Source organism: Talpa occidentalis, unplaced genomic scaffold, assembly GCF_014898055.3.
Source record: "Talpa occidentalis isolate TD23 unplaced genomic scaffold, MPIMG_talOcc4v2.1 talOcc4.4, whole genome shotgun sequence".
Lineage (NCBI taxonomy): Eukaryota > Metazoa > Chordata > Mammalia > Eulipotyphla > Talpidae > Talpa > Talpa occidentalis.
The window spans coordinates 846,820-865,000 of record NW_023604295.1 but is presented as its reverse complement, the minus strand read 5'-3'; the positions used below and the strand labels follow the sequence as shown (position 1 = coordinate 865,000).

At 67.7% G+C, this 18,181-nt stretch overlaps 1 protein-coding gene across 1 annotated transcript; it reads left to right on the top strand.

Annotated features, from left to right (window-relative positions):
* Nucleotides 1-8,497: 8,497 nt before the first annotated feature.
* AIRE (autoimmune regulator) lies at nucleotides 8,498-16,178 on the top strand. Its single transcript, XM_037524770.2, is given in 17 exon segments — nucleotides 8,498-8,624; nucleotides 8,627-8,646; nucleotides 8,816-8,990; nucleotides 9,162-9,317; nucleotides 9,496-9,570; nucleotides 9,978-10,091; nucleotides 10,753-10,904; nucleotides 11,036-11,116; nucleotides 11,176-11,178; nucleotides 11,451-11,563; nucleotides 12,121-12,220; nucleotides 12,623-12,805; nucleotides 13,128-13,243; nucleotides 13,402-13,471; nucleotides 14,261-14,452; nucleotides 15,157-15,278; nucleotides 16,148-16,178. Coding segments are annotated over 16 exon segments (1,758 nt in total). The 3' UTR covers nucleotides 15,238-15,278; nucleotides 16,148-16,178.
* Nucleotides 16,179-18,181: the final 2,003 nt, after the last annotated feature.

Below are 18,181 nucleotides of genomic sequence, written 5' to 3'. Positions count from 1 at the left end.
AAAAATGTGTCCTTCCGTCAAGGCTTCTGAATTTACTTGTATAGAGTTGTTTACAATCATCTTTCATGGTCTGTTGTATTTCTGTGCTGTCTGCAGTGGTTTCTGCTCCTTCACTTGTGATTCTGTGGATTAATTTTTCTCTCCCGCGCCCTCTCTCTGTGGTAGCCTCGCTGGATTTTAGCTGTTTTGTTTATTTATTTATAACTGTTTACCTGTTTGTTTATTTGTAACTGTTTATTTTATGTATCATTTCCTTTCCTCTATTAGCTTCGATCTTGTTTTTTCCTCTGTTTCAAATTACTTTAGGTGTGATAGTAGGTTGTTTATATGGAATTTTTCTTGCTTTTACTGTGGGCCTTATTGTAAGGATCTTCCCCTTAAGCCTGCTTCTGCCGCGGCCCACAGATGCTGGTAGCTTGTGTCACCATTTTCTGCTTTGATTTTTCTCTTTTACCCAATATTACAATACCCGTTCAGCAGCATGTTGTTCAGTCACCACTACTCATGGTTTTCCTGTTTTCTTCTTAGGGTTGATTTCTTTTTTATTTTCTTTTTTAAAGATTTATTTATTTGTTTGTTTGTTTACACAAGCACTGGGTACAGTCAGAAGCGCGGGAGGGTGAGAGAATCCACCAGAGCCAGAGCGGGGAGCAGAGCAGGCAGAAGGACCGAAGGACACTGCTGAGGGGAGCAGCGGGCGGCAGGAGAGGTCTGCGCGCCATGTGGGACCCTCGCCGGCGGCCGGGGAGCAGCTGGGGATCGAACCAGCGCCGCAGAGGCTGCGGGCAGCTCCGCAACCCAGCGCTCAACCGCTGCGCCCCCGGGGAGGCCGATTAGGGTTGATTTCTAACTTCATAGCATTACGGTCAGAGAATGGACTAGATATAATTTTGATCTTTGTGGTTTTGTGAATAAATGAGCGGTGTGCCAACATATGGTCTCTTTTTAAAATGTTCCATGTGTACTTGAAAGAAAGACGTGATCGGGTGGTTCGGGAGGCAGTGTTCTGCAGGTGTCTGACTGACCTACTTGGTCTGGCTCCTCAGTTAAGACTATTATTTCCTTTTCTATTTGTCTCGTTGGTCTGTTCATTCTTAGAAGTGGGTGTAAAAGCTTCCAATAAGTATCTCTCTAGTTCTGTTACTAATTGTTTCGTGTATCTTGGTGCTCCATCATTTGGTGCGCGTGCACACGCACACACACGCACAGGGATGTAAACACATGGGTTTTTCTTTCTGTTGCAGAAGACCCTGTAGGGTAAATGATTTTCAGGCTTTTCTGCCCTCTGCCATTAGGGCTGCCCTGCCTGATGGGGCACTGCGTCTGTGACAGCGTTCCAGTGGCGCTGTTTACTTTTGTGGGCCATGGCAGGTATCGAGATTCGCCAAGAGAAGCAGAGGCAGGAGGGAGAGGCAACAGGAAGAAGGGGAGAAAGAAGCTAGAGAGGCCCAGAGTGAAGACTTGCTGGGGGCTTGGGGGCCTCCTGGACCCGCGCCCCGCCACCCCCCTGCCTGCTGTGTACCTGGTTGCTGCACTACATGTAACAGCTCCATGAAAGTCTGAGGAAGCCACCAAGGGCTCCAGGACTCTCCTTCACCCGTCTGGTCTGCTGGAATCGGAGACAACCTGCCGTGCGGCCTTCCCGCCGCTGCAGACCCTTGTCATGATACAGAGCCTGTGTCTAACTCTCATGACCTGTTAAAGTTGCAAGACTATTTTATCCGATACAAGCATAGCCGTTGCTGATGCTGTTGTCGTTTGCTTGTATAACCGCCCTCCAGCCTTTCCGTCTACATCTCCACTTGCCTTGTAAGAGGAGTTTCTTGTAAACAGCAGAAGGTTGGATTTTGTTTTTAAATCCACTCAGCGGCTCTTTGTCCTTTGGTGACTGTTGACTCTTCATGTCTAAGGGGATTGTTGAGACATAAGTTCCCATTACCATTGAGTTATTTTTTATTTATAGTTTGTTTATGGGGGTTTGTTTTGTTTTTCTTATCTTTTGAGGTCTCCCTGTATGTTTTATTCAGGTTCCTTTTGTGTGTTCTCCAATGCTGTGCTTTCAGCTCATTAATTATATTTCTTGCATTTGTCTGATGTTGAAGCCCTCACTTGTATTTTTTAATTCAGTTACAGTTTTTCTTGTTTCTTAAAAAAGATTTATTTATTTATGCACACAAGAACTGGGGTACAGGCCAGAGGCATGGGAGGGTGAGAGGATTCGCCAGAGACAGAGTGGGTTGCAGAACAGGTGGAGCCAGTGAAACGCTGCTGAGGGGAGCAGCGGGGAGACAGGCGAGGTCTGCTGCGCCGTGTGGGTAGCTCCCTGGCGGGGATCAAACTCTGCAGTGGCTGCTGAGAGCATCCTAGTGCTGAGAATTAACTTTTGCACCACTGGGGAGGTGGTATTTCTTAGCTCTCTTATTTCTAATCGTGGCTGCTTCATATTTTAATAGTGTTTATTCCACTGCTGCCTTATCTCCTCCACTATTATTTTTTTTGCTCACGTGCACTATGAGAACTGTTGCCCGAGCTCCTCTTCCGTCGGGGTCTGCAGCTCTGCTGGCTTGAGACGCCTCTCAGGGCTTTTCTTTTGCTCCAGCACTTCATGGTATGTTCTCCTGGCTCTTCATTTTCAGTTTTTATGGACTGTCCTAGGTACAGAATTTTAGACTTTGTCTTTGCCCTCGATGAACTAATGGAGTCCCACGCGCTGCCTCTACACTTGTGCTGCACACGCACTTTGTTGAGCTGGGGGGAGTGAGGGCTGCGTGGCGCGCCTCCTGTGGGGCTTCTCCCAGACCTCCTGCTGGCTGGAGGCCGCAGCCGCCACATCCTCCTTCTGGCCGGGGCCCTCTGGGCTTTGCTCCCGGACGTGGGAGAAGCTGGCCCGGGCGGGCTGGCGACAGGGCAGGCCTCAGCGAGCACCTTGGGGCTTCGGCTGCAGCCATAGCACTGGCGCCCGCCCACCCCTACCTGGAGGTCTCCACAGCCGGGGTCAGGCTGAAGGGACAGCGCCCTCCTCTGGGAGGGGGGGGGTGGCCTGCCCGCAGCTCAGCGCCCTGTCCTGTCACGCACTGGGCTCTCGGCTCGGGGTGGGGAGCGATGTCTTGTGATGTTTGTTGGCGACTGAGTGATGAGGGAAGCAACGTTCCTTCTTGCAAAGGCCGTGGGAGTAACGAAGGCACTAGCCCTGGCGGCGGGTCTGTGCTGGAGGGGACCCCAAAGCGAGCCCTGCCTCTCAGGCTCTGGGCCCACGGCAGCCACTGCCCCCCACACCCGCACCGGCTCGCGGGTGGACGGGCCCCAGGCTCCCCTGGGCGGAGGCTGACCCCTCTGGCCGCAACCAGGCTGCTTGGTGAGGCCGCGAGCGCCAAGCCCCCAGGCGGCCCATCCCGGCGCAGCGCGGCCCATGCGACTCACCAGCACCCCTCCTGGCCCGCACGGACTGCACCCCGGGACGTGCCCCACAACGTGGCCGAGAGCCCCGGAGTGGGGCGGGCCTGGACCCCAGGTGCTGGCCCGGGCCGGTCTCTGGGGACGCCTCCAGGCCGCGCGGGGGCCAGAGCGCGAAGGCCCGTCTCCCGGGCTCCTCCTGTGGGCACGAGTGTTCGTCTCCGCGTCGGTTGGAGGCTCGTTTTATGGATGAAGGACACTGGCGCTCCCCCCTCCAGACTGTGCCCCGATGCTCTCCTGTTACGAGCGTCTGGATGGCTCACGATGCCGTCACCGGCGATGTCTGAGGTTCGCAGGGCACATCTCGCGCCTCCCGCGGGGCCTCCGCCTTCCCCGTCGAATCTCAGCAGCGCCGCCTCCGCGTTCTGTTTCTGCGTTTCGCTTTCCCAGCTCGTGTCTGTACTCCAATACTTCTGGCGTTTGGCGCGGAGGCCGCGGACGCGCAGCTGCTTGTGCGGGGGCCGCGCGGGGCGAGTCCCGCGCCCTCTGCCTGACCAGGGGCCCCGCACGCCGCAGACCCGCACCCCGGCCCCAGCGGCGGCCTCTGGCCTCGGACCCCCTCGCGCCAGCCTCGGCGACCTTCCCCGGCTCGGGGGCCAGCGGCTCAGACCCGGGAACCGGCACAGGCCCGCGGCGGCCTCTCCGGGGCCGCAGGCGCCGGACGCGTGTCTCTAATGCCGACCCTGTGAGCTCTGACTGGCGTGGGGCCATTTCCCTTGTGTCTCGCCTCCCACCTAAACATAAAAACACCGCGCGTCCTCACACGTCAGGCCGAATTTCAGTGCGAGGGGCCCGAGCCCCAGTCTCCCACCCCCGGCCTTGCCCCGCGGCCCTCCAGGCGCAGGGCTTCCTGTCTGCCTCTCGTCCCCTCTGCCGTGGGGCGCCCGCGCAGCGAGGGCCACCTGCTCTCTGGCCACCTCTGCCGGGGGCACTTGGGTGGTTTCCACCCCTTCAGCCCTCCCAGCGGGTGGGGACTCCCCGGCTGCCCCAGCAGGGTGACGTTTCACCCACCGGGCATGCACAGGTGGACGTGCTGGCCCCGCTGGGCACTCTGGAAGGGGCACGCTGAGAGCCGCGGCCTCGGGGCTCCCGGACCCGTAGCTGCTGGCGGGGACAGAGTGCCCAGGGCGTGCCAGGCACCAGCAGAGGCCGACGATGCTGGCAGGTGCCTGCCCCATGCCAGACCTGGATGCTCTCTGGGCTTTGTGGTCTTGAACTGGAGCTGCGTGTCCGGCGACCCATCCGTGCCACTGTCCTGCCACACGAGGGCCGCGCTCTGCCCAGGGCAAGGCCGCCTGCCCAGGCGTGAGCACACGAGTGACCGGGGCCTGCACGTCGTCTGCTCACCAGCTCGGACGAGGTGTTAGGACAGCTTTGCTCAGAGAGAACTACACAAACACCTCTTCCCTAAACAGGCCGTGAGACCCCGCCTGGGTGTAGAGCAGCACGAGCATCCGGATTCCTTCTCCGAAGCTAAGGGCCCCGAGGCGAACCCAGAGGCTCCATTCCACCGCTGGCAGCACAGCCCTGCAAACCCCCGCAGGACACCAGCACATGGAGTCACAACGCGGAGAAGAGCCACAGCCACAGCCACGACCCCAGGGGCTGAGCCTGGAGCTGCAGGCAGGCTCAGAAGCAGCCCGCGCCCTCCCCAGCCTAACAGGCTGAGTGGAGAGGTGGAGGCGCCCGCTCGCTCCGCCTCAAAAAGAGCCCAGGACACGGCTCACGGCCACGCCAGTGAGGGCTCTCAGGACCGAGGATGCAGGGACTCCCGGTGTTAGGGGAAATGATGTCCCGAGCAGGCTGTGTGGACGCCGCCCCCACTCCAGACCAAAGCCATCGAGCCGCTGGAAATGGCAAATCCCGTCATCCCCAAGGGAGGGCTGCGGGGCCTGAGGGTGGGGTGAAGCTGCCAGGGCTGGTGTAAACCAGGCACGTGGGCCTCAGGTCGGTCTCCGGGCCTCGCGGCTCTTGGCTGTCCCCGGCTCCCAGCGCCCTTGGGGGTTCCAGGTGGGCAGAAGGGGTGGGAAGCAGTTCATGAGTTTATCTCCCTCTCTTTCTCCCTGAGGGAGTCTTCCTTTTCCCTTTCTTCTGTAAATAAACCTTTTGCCGCCCGCTGTGCGTGCCTGCAGGGTAAGTCCCTTCTTAAGCCCGCGGGTGAGGCACAGTCAGGCAACCTGTTTCATAGCAGGGTCGTCCTGTAACACCTGGACCCGAGGAAGAGCCTGCGGACACCCCCACCCCCACCCAGGGAGCGGACAGGCTGCCTCTCACTGCCCACCGTCCGCTGGAGCGGGAGCCGTGCAGCGAGCCCCAAGGCCGGCGGCCCCAGGGCCTGCGGGACCCGCGTTCTAACCGTAGAGCGGCGCGGTGCAAGGCTGAACCCCACGTTAATGGTTATTCCCAAAAGTACGTGGGCGCGAGTCTACCAGGCAGGCGCGGGCCCGTGCGCTGGGAAGGCCGAGGCCGTGACGGAGGAGGCTGAAGAAGCTCTGAACACGGGGTGCGGGGTGATGGAGGATGATGGAAAAACCGCAAGGGAGACGCGAGGTCAGGAGCCTGACTCACAGGAGGCCGGGGCGGGGGGAGCGTAATCCCTTAACCCGGTTATGGGAACCAAGACCCTGAGGCGCCGACGCCCAGATCAGGAGGCGCCACACCCAGAAACCACCCACCGCTACAGGGAGGGTCAGGGGCACAGACCATCCGCCCGCGAAGATGCGCCCTCCCTGAAGATGCCAAACCCCAACCGGCCCCCGCAACGGGGCAGCGCTCCCTCCGCCCGCCCGTGCCCGCGCAGGTGCTTCCTGTCACCCACTCTCCCCCTGCAGGGCAGCGGCCTCCTGCCCGCCCGTGGCCTGCACCTGCCCGGGCGTCTCCTCACGGACCCCCTCAGCGGAGGCCGCCCGCGGCCATGCAGCCTCTCAGCAGAGCCGTCTCTCTCGGGCAGCCCTTCCTGCCCGCTGGCGGCTGCGCAAGTGCCCTTTGCTCCCCCGTCCCTTCCCGAATAAACCTGCCCGGGGCACAGAACCACGTCTCTGTCTCTGGAGAAACTCGCCCGGGGCACTCGCCGGGGCCGCTGAAACGGGAACTTTGGGGACACCTTTCCCAGAGGGACCCCAAGGACCCCGCACTCACTCCAAAAACGACATCACGGGGCCCGGCTTGCGCCGCTCCACACAGTGCGGCGCCCACAGACTGGTGTGCAGGGCTCGCGGCTCCTGTTAAAATCCAGGCGAGGAACAAGGTCAAGCTCAAGTGCTTTTGGAAAATTAAAGAGCCACAACGGCTACCGTGGCTTTGAAAAAGAATGTGGGCGAGTGGGAGGAGTTGTCTCTGGCCAGCAGACAGGGGTGCCAGGGCCGGCGGACTGACGGGACCGGCGGGACGGAACAGAGGACTCGGCCGTGGCGCGCGTGGCCAGCTGGCTGCTCGGTTAGTGCGTGGCGTTCTGTGTGAGATTTACCGTTGTCACCACTGTCCACCAGCCGCACCTCCCACGTGGCCCTCCGTCATGCAGCAGCCTTCGCCCACAAGTGCCCCCTCCGCCAGCCCCCACTGGGCCATGGAGCTTGCTCCTCCGACCTCTGGTGGCCCCTCAGCTGGGCAGGCCGGCACACCCGCTGAGACGGGCCCTGAGGACTGCCCGGTCCTGGGAGCGCTGACCCGCGGTCTGTGGACGGCTGGGTGGCTTCTGCCGGGTTCCTTGACTTGGCCTTGGGCCCCTCATCTGCAGAGCGGGGAACCCCGCTGACCGAGGGCAGCTCTGAGACAAAATGAGGGTGGCCTTGGAGGCTGGGTAGGCCCGGCACAGGCGGGCAGCGGGTCACCCTGCGTGTGGGGCGGGCCTCCCCGGGAGAGAGCTGAGAGGCCCACCAGGAGCAGGAGCTGAGGAGCCGGCTGGAGGGGGTGGGCAGGGCCGGGCCTGGCACCCTGGCCTCTCAGGGGCTCCGGGCCAACCATGGCGAGGGGCCATGACGGAAACCCCCACGGCCAGGAAAGTCCAAAACTCCCCGGAGCCTCCAAGCAGGGGGCGCCGCCCAGGACAGGCCACCTGCTGAGACTCAGCCCAAGCCAAGCCTTGCCCCGTGGCTGTGAATTCCCTCCCGAGGGCCTGTGGTTCCTTCCAGAACCTCGGCTGCAAGGGCCAGGAAATGCACAGGTGCAGTGGTGTCAGGGGGTGGAGCACAAAGGAGGGAGGGGGCTGAGCACCGGCCACCCCAAAGCTGCCCAGGCTCCCTGGCACCGCCTGTGCCTCCGTGGCTGCCCGCGGGCGCCCGTCCCTGTGACTCCGTGTTGTCCGTGGTCATAGCCCAGCGTCCGAGCCAGGGGCCCGGGCCTCGAGGTGGGGGTGGGAAGTCGGCCCCAGGGTTGCGTGGCCATGGCACCCCCCGCGTGTGTGCGTCCAGCCAGGGGCCAGGGAAGACGCCCCAGGGACGGGCCCTTCTGGGTGGCTGCGGAAGGCCCAGAGCAGGACAGGGCTGCCCCAGCACCCCAGCTCCTCGGCCCCTCTCTCCCAGCTCTGCAGCTGGGGGGCTCAGACACAGAAGATGGGGGGCCTGCTCCAGGGCCAGAGTCTCTAGAGCATTCCATGGGGGAGCCAGCCCGTCTGGGCCTGCATGGCCGGGAGCCACACACACAGCTTGGGGCTCCTGAGATGACAACTCCCCCTGCGCCTGACTCAGGCCGGCTGAGCGCCTTCCCCTCCGCCACACCCCTGCCCTCACCCCTGCCGCGGTCCTCCCCAGGTGTGCTCCCGGGCGTCCGGGCACCCGTGCCCCAGGCCAGCTCAGACTGGCCTCCCAGAGGAACCTCCCCGTCCCTTGAGGGGGGGCTGGGCCCTGATTGGCTCGGGGGCGCAGCCTTTGCTCTTTTCCTGCCGGGAGTCAGTATAACAGTCCCGCCGGGCCGGCCCGCCGCGCGCTCGCCTGCCTGCCCGCCTGGGAGCCCCGAGGCCCAGACACTGCAGGGTGCGGCTGCAGCGCCCTGCGCCAGCGGGACCCCAGGCCTGGAAAGGGGCTTCCCCACCCCCCAGCCCCGCCCCATGGCAGGCGAGCCCCGGGCGGGCGGGGACGCGGCCCTGCGGCAGCTCCTGCGCAGGCACCGCACGGACATCGCGGTGGCCGTGGACAGCGCCTTCCCGCTGCTGCACGCGCTGGCCGACCACGACGTGGTCCCGAGGACAAGCTGCAGGTGAGCCCGGCCGCAGCCCCGCGCCCGCCCCGGCGCCGCGGACCGTCCCCTCCCGCGGGGCGCCGACCGCCTCTCCACCGCCCCTCGGGGCCAGGAGTGGGCCCAGGGCCCTGCCCACGCGGCCACCTCCCCGCCGGCGCTTGCCCTCTAGCCGCTACTCCCGCGGCAGGAGACCCTGCGTCTGCAGGAGAGGGAGGGCTGCCCGCAGGCCACGCACGCGCTGCTCTCCTGGCTCCTGACCCAAGACGGCGCCGCCATCCTGGACTTCTGGAGGGTCCTCTTTAAGGACTACAACCTGGAGAGATACGCTCGGCTGCAGCCCGTGCTGGACAGCTTCCCCAAAGGTGGGGGTGGCAGCCGAATGCTGCGGGGCTCCCCGTGCCAGGCGGGCAGCTGGCGGCCAGGGGGCAGCGAGCGGTGCTGGGGTCCCAGCCACCCCTGGGACCAAGCTGTGCCTTGCCTGGTGTCGGCTCTGGAGTCCGGGCTCAGCGCCTCCTGCGTCCCCTGCCCCGCAGATGTGGACCTCAGCCAGACCCGGAAGGGGAGGAGGCCCCCCAGCAGCCCCAAGGCCTCAGTGCTGCTGCCCAGACCCCCCACCAAGAGGAAGGCTGTGGAGGAGCCACGGGTGGCCCCAGCAGCAGCCCCGGGCCTGAGGGGCACCTCCAGTCCAGGTACCCCGGGGGGAGCCCCTCCAGGCCTCCTCTGGGTCATCAGGCCACAGCGGTCCCCTGGGGCACCGAGGTGACACGCGGGGCGCCAGGGCAGGTGGGCAGGTGAGCTTCCACAGATGAGGGGCCCTGCCTGACATCCCACTGGGTCTCCCTTCTGGGCACACAGCTCCCCCTGCAGGCTCCCACGCCAAGGTCAAGCCCCCCAGGAGGCCGGAGAGCAGTGTGGAGCAGCAGCGCCCCACCCCGGGGAACGGTGAGCCGCCCACCGCAGGCCTGGCGGGGTCCACCCTCTCAGGGCCTGTGCTGGCTGCTGGGATGCCCTGGCCTGGCCCCTCACCCAGCCCTGCAGCTGCACATCCACACCCCAGAAAAAGGACAGGACCCTCGGGTCACCCAGTGGGGGGTCCCAGCACCCCATCCTCAGGGCCTGCTCAGACTGCTCCTCCCAGAGGATCCTCCTGCCCGCTTGGCTGGACACAGCCCTGTCCCTTTCTGCCCCCTGCCGTGCCCAGGGCACGGACCCCGGAGCCCACGGCTGTCTGCCCGCACTGTCTGTCCGTCTGTGGAGGGTGGGAAGCCGCCTCTCCCTCCCTCTGCCCATGTTGGGGGTTGCGTGGGGCCGCCTCCCGGCGCGTGACCCCTGGGCGGCTCCTTCTGCAGGAATTCAGACCCTGTCCGCCTCGGTGCAGAGAGCCGTGGCCATGTCCTCCGGGGACGTGGCAGGAGCCCGCGGGGCCGCGGAGAGGGTCCTCATCCAGCAGGTGTTCGAGTCAGGTAGAATGGGGCCCTGCCGCTTGCTGCCCGCAGCCCCCGCGGGGCGCCACCGCACGCCGGCAGCCGCGTCCCCCCCTCCTGCTGGCCCGGGGCCGTGGGCTGCCCAAGGAGCGGGGCCCCTGGACACGCAGGCCGGGCCGCCTGTGAGGCCACGCCCGCACCACTCCGGAGCCCTCGCAGCCCCACGCCCACGCAGACCTCTGCAGGACGCCCGCTTACCCCCGGCACCCCCACATTGGGCACCCGCTGGGGCGCGAGGATGGGGGGGCTGGTCTGCCCACTGGGGTGGGCTCGGCTGAGCCCTGCCCCAGGCAGTCACAGGTGCCAGAGCTGGGGGTGCGGAGGCCTTGTTGTGGGGCTTGGAGGTGGCAGCGCCTCCCTCGGCCCCTCGGCCTCCTCCCTGCCGCCCCCTCCTCTCCCGAGGACACACTATGGGGCTCAGGGCCCAGCGTGAGCCCCCTTCGCGGGTCCCCTCTAAGAGAGGGTCATGCCGGGGCTGCAGGTGGGCGTGAGTGTGGGGGCGCATCCCCCAGGACAGAGCCCTCCTTGCGTCAGCGCTGACGGGGTGGGGGCAGGCAGGGAGCCAGCGCCTGGGCAGAGGCCCGGGCTGACCCCGGGGTGGGGCGCGGGGCGGGCGGGGCCAGCTGGCTTCTCCCCGCAGCCGGCTCCAAGAAGTGCATCCAGGTGGGCAGCGAGTTCTACACGCCTGGCAAGGGTGAGGACCCGGGTGCGGGGAAGAGCAGGACCCGCGGCGGCGGCAGCGGGGGCCTGAAGACTCTGGTCCGAGCCAAGGGACCCCAGACCGCCGCCCCTGTGAGTGCTGCCCACCCACCCCAGGGGGGCCTGGCCTCCGCACCCCGGGACCTCCGGGCTGGAGCTCACTGGGGGCGGCTCCGAGAGGAGCCCGGCTGCTGCCCCTTGGTGACCACCCTCCTCCCTGGCAGGGCGGGGGCGACATGAGGACAGGCCAGCAGGGCAGGGGCCCGGCCCCTCCGGCCCTCCCCAGCGAGCCCCTGCTTCACCAGGTAACGCCCAGGAGCTGGCTGGGGGCTGGGGTGCTGGGGTGGGGGCCGCTGTTCTGGAGAAGGTGGGCACGGTGCCATCCAGGCCAGGGCTGGCAGGGAGGCGGCATGGGAGGCGGGTCTGTGGGGGCAGCCGTGGGGGGACGGTCCGGGGTGCCTGGGGCGCAGGTGCCGGGAGAGGCTGGTGGAGTTAGGGGACTAGAACCTCAGGGATGGAGGGTCTCGGGGACCCCAGGAGTGGGGAATTTCGGGCAAGTGCCAGGAGGGGAGCAGGCCCCGGGCACTGCTGCAGAGCGCTGGGGGGGGCGCAGCCTCAGGGCCGCATGTCCCACCGCAGAACGAGGACGAGTGTGCCGTGTGCCGCGACGGCGGGGAGCTCATCTGCTGCGACGGCTGCCCCCGCGCCTTCCACCTGCGCTGCCTGTCCCCGCCGCTCAGGGACGTCCCCAGGTGAGCGGCTCAGGGTGCTGCCGGCCCTCCCAGCCCCGCCCCCACTCCAGCCGCGCCCCAGCAGTGGCTGAACCCCACTCCCAAGCAAAGTCCCCTCTGGAGTTGGGGAGCAAGAGGACAAGGCTGCCTCCCCAAGGGTGGGGATGCGGGTGTGATCCCCAGTAGGTGCTGGGGTTCAGAGGCCCGGTGTCCCCATCACCTGCCCCACCAGGCCCCGCCCTCCTCCAGCAGCTCCCCGCCCCCCCCCCGCCCCCAGCACCAGCCAGGTCACTTCTCTTTGGGGCTCAGACACTGGCGCTAAAACAAGGGGGTTCAGCTGAGCCTCTTCTCTGCCCCTCCCGAGCACGGGAGGCCCCGCCTGCAGGGCTGTCAGGTGTGGGGCTCTTTGGAGAAGCACTAGGGGGGACACGGCCCAGCCTGGCGAGGGCCTCCCCTGCAGTGACAGCCCAGGCCCTCCCCGGGGCTCTGCCCCTCCCGCCTGGCCTCAGTTTCCCTTTGGGCCTGTCCTCTGCTCTGCCTCCTCCCCGCCCCCCCTCGCTCCTGCCGGGACGTGGCAGCGGCATGTGGAGGTGCTCCAGCTGCCTCCAGGGACGCGCCCCGAGGGACCTGCTCCGGGTGGAGGAGCCCCGGCTCCCCGAGCCGCCCACAGTCACCCCGGTAGGCACCGCCTGCCCCAGGCCTATGTCTGCACCCCCAGCACAGACCCGCACCCCGGTGACCCAGGGGTGGACTTTCTACAGGGCCTTCAGGGTCTTAATGCTCTGATTGGGGGGCTGTGTGCCCCACACAGGGGACCCCGCGCACCGCCCGTATCGCCTGAGGCTCCCTGTGCGGCAGGCGAGAGGCCGTGGCATGCGGGGGGGTGGCGGTGGGGGAAGGTGCCGGGCGGGCAGCCCTCCTTAGCAGGAAGGGGCCCGGGTCTTGTGAAAGTTGCAGAGCCCGGAAGTGCACCCCACTCTCCCTGCCTGGTGCGGGGTCCCCCCGGGGTTCCCGGGGTTCCAGCAGCGGCGCTGGGCGAGTCCCCTGTGACCCCCTGCTGGCACTGCCCCTTCCGGCCAGGTTCTCCTGGGTCTGAGGTCGGCGGGCGAGGAGGCCGGGGGCCTGCCCAGGGAGCCCCCCGCCGGGGCGGACGCTGCAGCCGTCTACAAGCACCTGCCGGCCCCGCCCTCCGCAGAGCCCCTCCCCGAGCTGGACCCCTTGGCTCTGCGCCCCCTCCTGTGTGCGGGCCCCGAGGGGCAGCAGGTGAGGGGTCTGCAGGGCAAGAGGAGGGGCCTGGAGGGGCCAGGGCTGGGCGAGGGTGGGGGCTCTGGGGGCTGGGAGGAGGCCCCGGGAGGGGTCCCGGCCTCTGACGGCCCCCCACTTCCTCACGAGGCCAGCACGCGTGCCACTTCCCCCCGCTTCCCACCCCTCTGGGGGCCGGGACCAGGCCGCAGGGCGGGGCCCGTGGGCGAGGCGGGCGCTGGTGTCTCCAAGCTGCGTGGGGTCCAGAGGGCCCGCCGGGCGGACACCCCAGGCCCTCGGGCGGGCGCCAGGCAGGGGTCACCCGCTGCTGCGCGTCCCGCAGGGCCCGGCCGGGCGGTGCGGCGTGTGCGGGGGCGGCGCGGGGCTGCTGCGGTGCGGGCGCTGCGCCCTGGCCTTCCACTGGCGCTGCCACTTCCCGGGGGGCGCCGCGCGCCCGGGGTGAGTGCGGGCAAGGCCGGCCGCTGGGGGCCCGGCTGGGGGGGGCAGGGCTGGGGAGGCCGGGCTAGGGGAGGCTGGGCTGGGGGGGTGCCCTGGCTGGGGTTCCTGCTGGGGGGCCCCGTCCGCGGAGCCGCCGCCCGCAGCCTCTCTCCCCGCAGGCCCGCCCCGCGCTGCAAGGCCTGCTCCGGAGACCCGAGCCCGAGCCCGGGGGAGGCGGCATCCGCTGAGGTCAGATGCGCCCCGGGGGCCAGGGAGGGACAGGACCTGAGGGCCGCGCCCAGCGCCCCTAATCTCCTGCTCCCTCGCTGGGGTTGATAACAGACTCTCGCGGGAGCCCCGCCCGCCTCTCTGCCTTTGAGCCAGGCCCAGTCTCCCTGAGCCGCCCCTGCCGGCCCCCCTGCTCCTGGGGTCTCGGCTGTGTGGGGGGCTGCCCCCCCTACAGGGGAGTGGGGTGAGGGCAGAGTCCGGATGCCCCTCACCTGGCTGGGCAGGGGTGCGCTGGGGCGGGGGCACCCTCTGTCCTCGGTCCCTGGAGGAGCCTGGCTCCAGGGCGCGTGGGCACTGGACCTTACACCCCAAGGGTGCCCCCGCCCTGCCTCCTGCTGCCGCTCCCCACACAGTGTGGGTGGCAGCCCCCGGCTCCACTCAGGGGGCCCAGCAGCCAGAGTCCAGCTCCTCCTGGGAGCTTGTCCTCACCCACCCCACCTGCGCTGGGTGCCCGCCCCCCACGTGACCCAAAATGTGACCCATCTGGCCCCGCTGCCCTTCCCCGCACGCCCTGGGGCTGGGTGTGGGGTGGGCCTGGCCTTTCCCAAGGCCCCTGTGGCACCGCCAACCCCAGGGCACCTGGCCTCGCTGCTGGACGGTGGCCAGCACGGTTCCTCGGGGGCAGGACCCTCCAGTGGCTTGTAAGTCCCCTTGCTTGTCCCAGGGGCCACACCCCCTGTGGAGGCAGCTCCCCGGGGCCCGGTCCCTCCCGCCCGCTGCCCTGCCCTGCGCCACCGCCGGAGGGGGCAGGGTCAGAATTCGGTTCTCAAGGCCTGCCTGGAGGAGGAGGGCCCCTGCCCCCCAGGGCCCCCGGCTGTGGCCTCCGGGAATCTAGACCCCAGGCCGGGCCTCAGCGACTCTCCCTCCTCGGTGCTGCAGGCGGACGACTCGGGTCAGGAGCCGGCTCTGCACAGGGATGACCTGGAGTCCCTCCTGAGCGAGGTAGCTCACCTGCCCCTCCCTGCCGCCCGCGCCGGCCACACCCCGCCCTGGAGAGGCTTGGAGACCGCTCTGGGCACAGCCAGGCCCCGCACAGGAGCCCCGTGCAAGAGGGCCGACGCCCCCTTCCCGTGCCCGAGAGGCACCCCCCACCCCGCCCGGCCCTGCCAGGGAGCCGACAACTGCCAACCCGTACCCCCAGCATTCTCTCGCGGGCCACTCTCCACCCTAAGAGGAAGCAGCTGCCTCACCGTCCTGCGGGCCGGCCCTTCCTGCGCTCCCGGCCGAGGCGGCTGTCACACCTCCTGGGGGCCCAGCCTCGCCCTGCAGGGTCTTCCCAGACCCTGGGGTGCGGGAGGGGGGACCCGGGTCGGGATGGCCCCAGGAGGCAGGGTCACCTGGCGTGGTGAGGGTACTGGGGGCAACGCCCCGGCCTCCCCGTGCAGGCCCGAGCAGTGAGGGAAGGGGCCGGCGGGGTCACCCCCCAGCTGGGTGGCTGTGCCTGGGGGCCCAGAAGGAGCTCTGGATGCAGAGTCGTCCCCACTGACCTGTCTGTGGCCTCAAGCCTCAGTCTCCCCATCTGAACAGGGGGTCAGATAGGGGGTGCCCGCCCATCGGGATGCCACGGTCCAGGCGGCCTGCAGACCAGGCGAGGGGGGGGGGCCCGGCTCAACCCGCTGGCGGCCCCAGCCCCCCTCCACCCGCAGCACTCCTTCGACGGCATCCTGCAGTGGGCCATCCAGAGCATGTCCCGCCCGCTGGCCGAGGCCCCCGCCTTCTCCTCCTGACCGGCACTGCAGGGGGCGCCCCCTTCCGCACAGGTGGACTTGTGAGTGTGACTCCGCCCTGAGGGGGTGGAGGGGCTGCCCCCCCAGGCCTGGACCAGGCCACAGAGTCCCAGGTGGTCCCATAGCTGTCTTGGGGGCGCGCCGGAGCCACAGGGGCTGGGGTTCAGTGCCCCACGGAGGTGAGCCGGTGGCCCAGCCCTCCGGGAGCCTGGTGCTTGCCCGCTGCGGGCTGGCCCCTCTGCCCGGGCGGCCTGGCACTGGGCCTTTCCTTGGTTGGGTGGAGGCAGGAGAAGTAAGAAGACGCTCTGAAGATGGGCCAGGCAGCAGGCAGGACGCGGGTGAGGGCCGCTCGGCTCTGCTGGCCCCCGCGTCTCCACGGGCTGGGGTTGTCCTTCCAGCGGGAACTGTGTCCGCAGGGCGCCCGGCATCCTGCCCGCCAGCAGCCGGCCGGCTCTCCTGCCTCCAGCGCCCGGGGGAGCAGAGCTGGCTCCCTGGGCGGCCCCAGCCTCCCCCTGCCGTGGATGCGTCCCCGGGGCCTCGCGGCGTCCCTGGGAGTCTGTCCTGCGCCTCGGCCAAGGACCCCGTCCTGTTGGGTCAGGGCTGCCCCGTGACCCAGCCCCACTGAGACACCGCTGACCCCATCTCTAAATAGTCATGCTCTGAGCTGCTGGGGATTGGGGCCCCAACATCGGGATTTAGGGGGGACACAGACACTCTCCTTGACCAAACGGGTCAGGCTCCTGAGAGCTTGCACATGGCGCTGTCCTCTCAGCAGCTGACCCCTGCTTTCTGCAGGAGTGCTGTCCAGGCCGGGGAGCCAGCTTCCTGGTTGCCTCCAATCCCCCCCTGCAGATCCCCACTCCCTCCCCGCCGCAGACCCCACAGGTGACGGGCCCCTACTTCCTCGCAGGTGGCCTCTGCTGCCCTCAGCGGGATGGGCCCGTCGTACTCCCGGGCCAGGGGCGGGCAGAGGCGTCTGCAGGCCAGGCTGACTCGGCGCGGCTGTCCGTGTTGGAAATGACCATCTCCAAGCAAGGGGCTGCCCGCCGGCTCTGGCTTGACCTCCAGGGGCCGGAGGGGTGGGGTCAGAGGCCATCACCCACAGCAGAGGCTGCTGCCCCGGCTGCCCCCCTGGACTCCACAGGCCTGGCGCCCCAGCTGCACACATGGGCCCGCAGCCTCCCCCTTAGCTCTGGGGGGACCCAGCGCCCCTCCCCGGAGTCCCTACACCAGGCTGCTTTGTGGTGACCAGGCCTGGGGCTCTGAGGCTCGCCCCACCGAACTTTGCTGCCACGGAGCCTGCACCTGGCCAGGACCACCTGTCCACAAGGACCTGCGTCCTCAGGGCATCGGAAGCCCCTGAGCCTCGGGGGGGGGGGGTCCCCTGACAGAGGGGCCGTGTCTGTGACCAGACCCTGCTCTCCCCGTGCTGGGCCTGGCTGCTCAGTCCCCAGCACGCAGGCCTGCAGCCCTGGCCCACCCGCTGGCCCACCTGGTGGCCAGAGGCGGTTGCGTCCCCAGGAAACCAGGAGAACAGCTGAACCAAAGCGGCTGGTGAACTGCTCAGGGCCTGCGACCTGCGGCTGCCCAGGCCCCACCGCTGCGGAAAGAGGGCCCTTCCCTCCGGCCGCTTCCTGGGCCCGTCTGGGCGCCCCCGCCAGTGCCCGGGCGGTTTCCCAATTGCTCACGAAGGCAGTAGCTTTCGGGGGGTGGGGGGAGAAATTGGCTTTTCCCTCCTGCCCCCGTGATTTAACGTGCTCGCGGCTGTGTGTGAGGTCAGATCTGCCCTCGGCGGGTCCCCACCGGGCGCTGGCGTCTCCCTCCCGGCCTCACTCATCTCCCGGACCCGCTGCCCCTTCCCTGCCCCGCACTCCCCCCCCAGCAGTTGTAACTGTAAGTAAAGGAAGTAATGTGACTGTCGTGAAGGAAATGATGCAGAGGAACATGCGCGCGGCTCCCCGGCACCCGCCACCCGCCCCGCTCAGGACACAGCGCAGCCCCCGCCCCCGCCCGGCCCGGCCAGGGCCCCCCGCCTCGCCCCTGCCCCCTGGCTTGGCTGGCCAGACAGCCCCTCCGGGTTGCCCAGGGCCCGCCCAGCCGCGGGCAGTCTGCCTTGGGGATCCTGACCCGCGTGCATGCCCCGCCTGGCCCAGGTCCCTGCCCTGCCCTGCAGTGTGCCAGCTCCCTGGGCCGGGGGTCCTGCCGGGACATTCTGTATCCTTTGGGGCAGCCCCCCGCCGGCCTGCGCTTCTCGCCTCCCAGCGCCAGGCCCGCGCCCCCAGCGCACAGAAACCACGTGTTCTCAGCCTCAGGGCTGTTTCAGCCGTGTCTTGCCAGTTTTTCTTTTTTTAAGATTTTTTATTCATGCACACAGAACTGGGGTGCAGCCAGAGGTGCGGGGTGAGAGGACTCCCCAGAGACAGGGCGGGGAGCAGAGCAGGTGGATCCCCTGAAACACAGCGCTGAGGGGAGCAGCGGGGGTCAGGAGGGGGCTGCTGCGCCCTGAGGGTAGCTCCCTGGCCTGGCGACAGCTCCACCCCGCTGAGCTACCCTGCGCCCCGGGGAGCCCTTCTTTCTTCATGGTCCACATTGTTGTAGAGCAACCAGGACATCCTTTCCCTCTAACAACATGAGCGAAACCGCCTGGCGACTGCCTCCTGCTGCCCCGAGTCCCGCAGCGCAGCCCCTGAGCTCGCGGCGCTGCTGCCCCAAGGCAGGTGCCCAGCGCGCCCGCGGGCAGCAGTCCCAGGGCTCCGTCCCAGGCCGCGGGCGCGCTCGGCTGGCCCCGGCGGGCACCGGGCAGGGCTCCCGCCGCGGCGCGGGGCGCAGGCTCGGGACGGGTCGGCGCGGAGGCCGGGCCGCGGGCTGTCCGTCGGTCCCCTCGGAAGGGCCGCACACCGTCCCGCGGCCGCACCGGCTCCTCCGACGGGGCGTGGACGGCCGG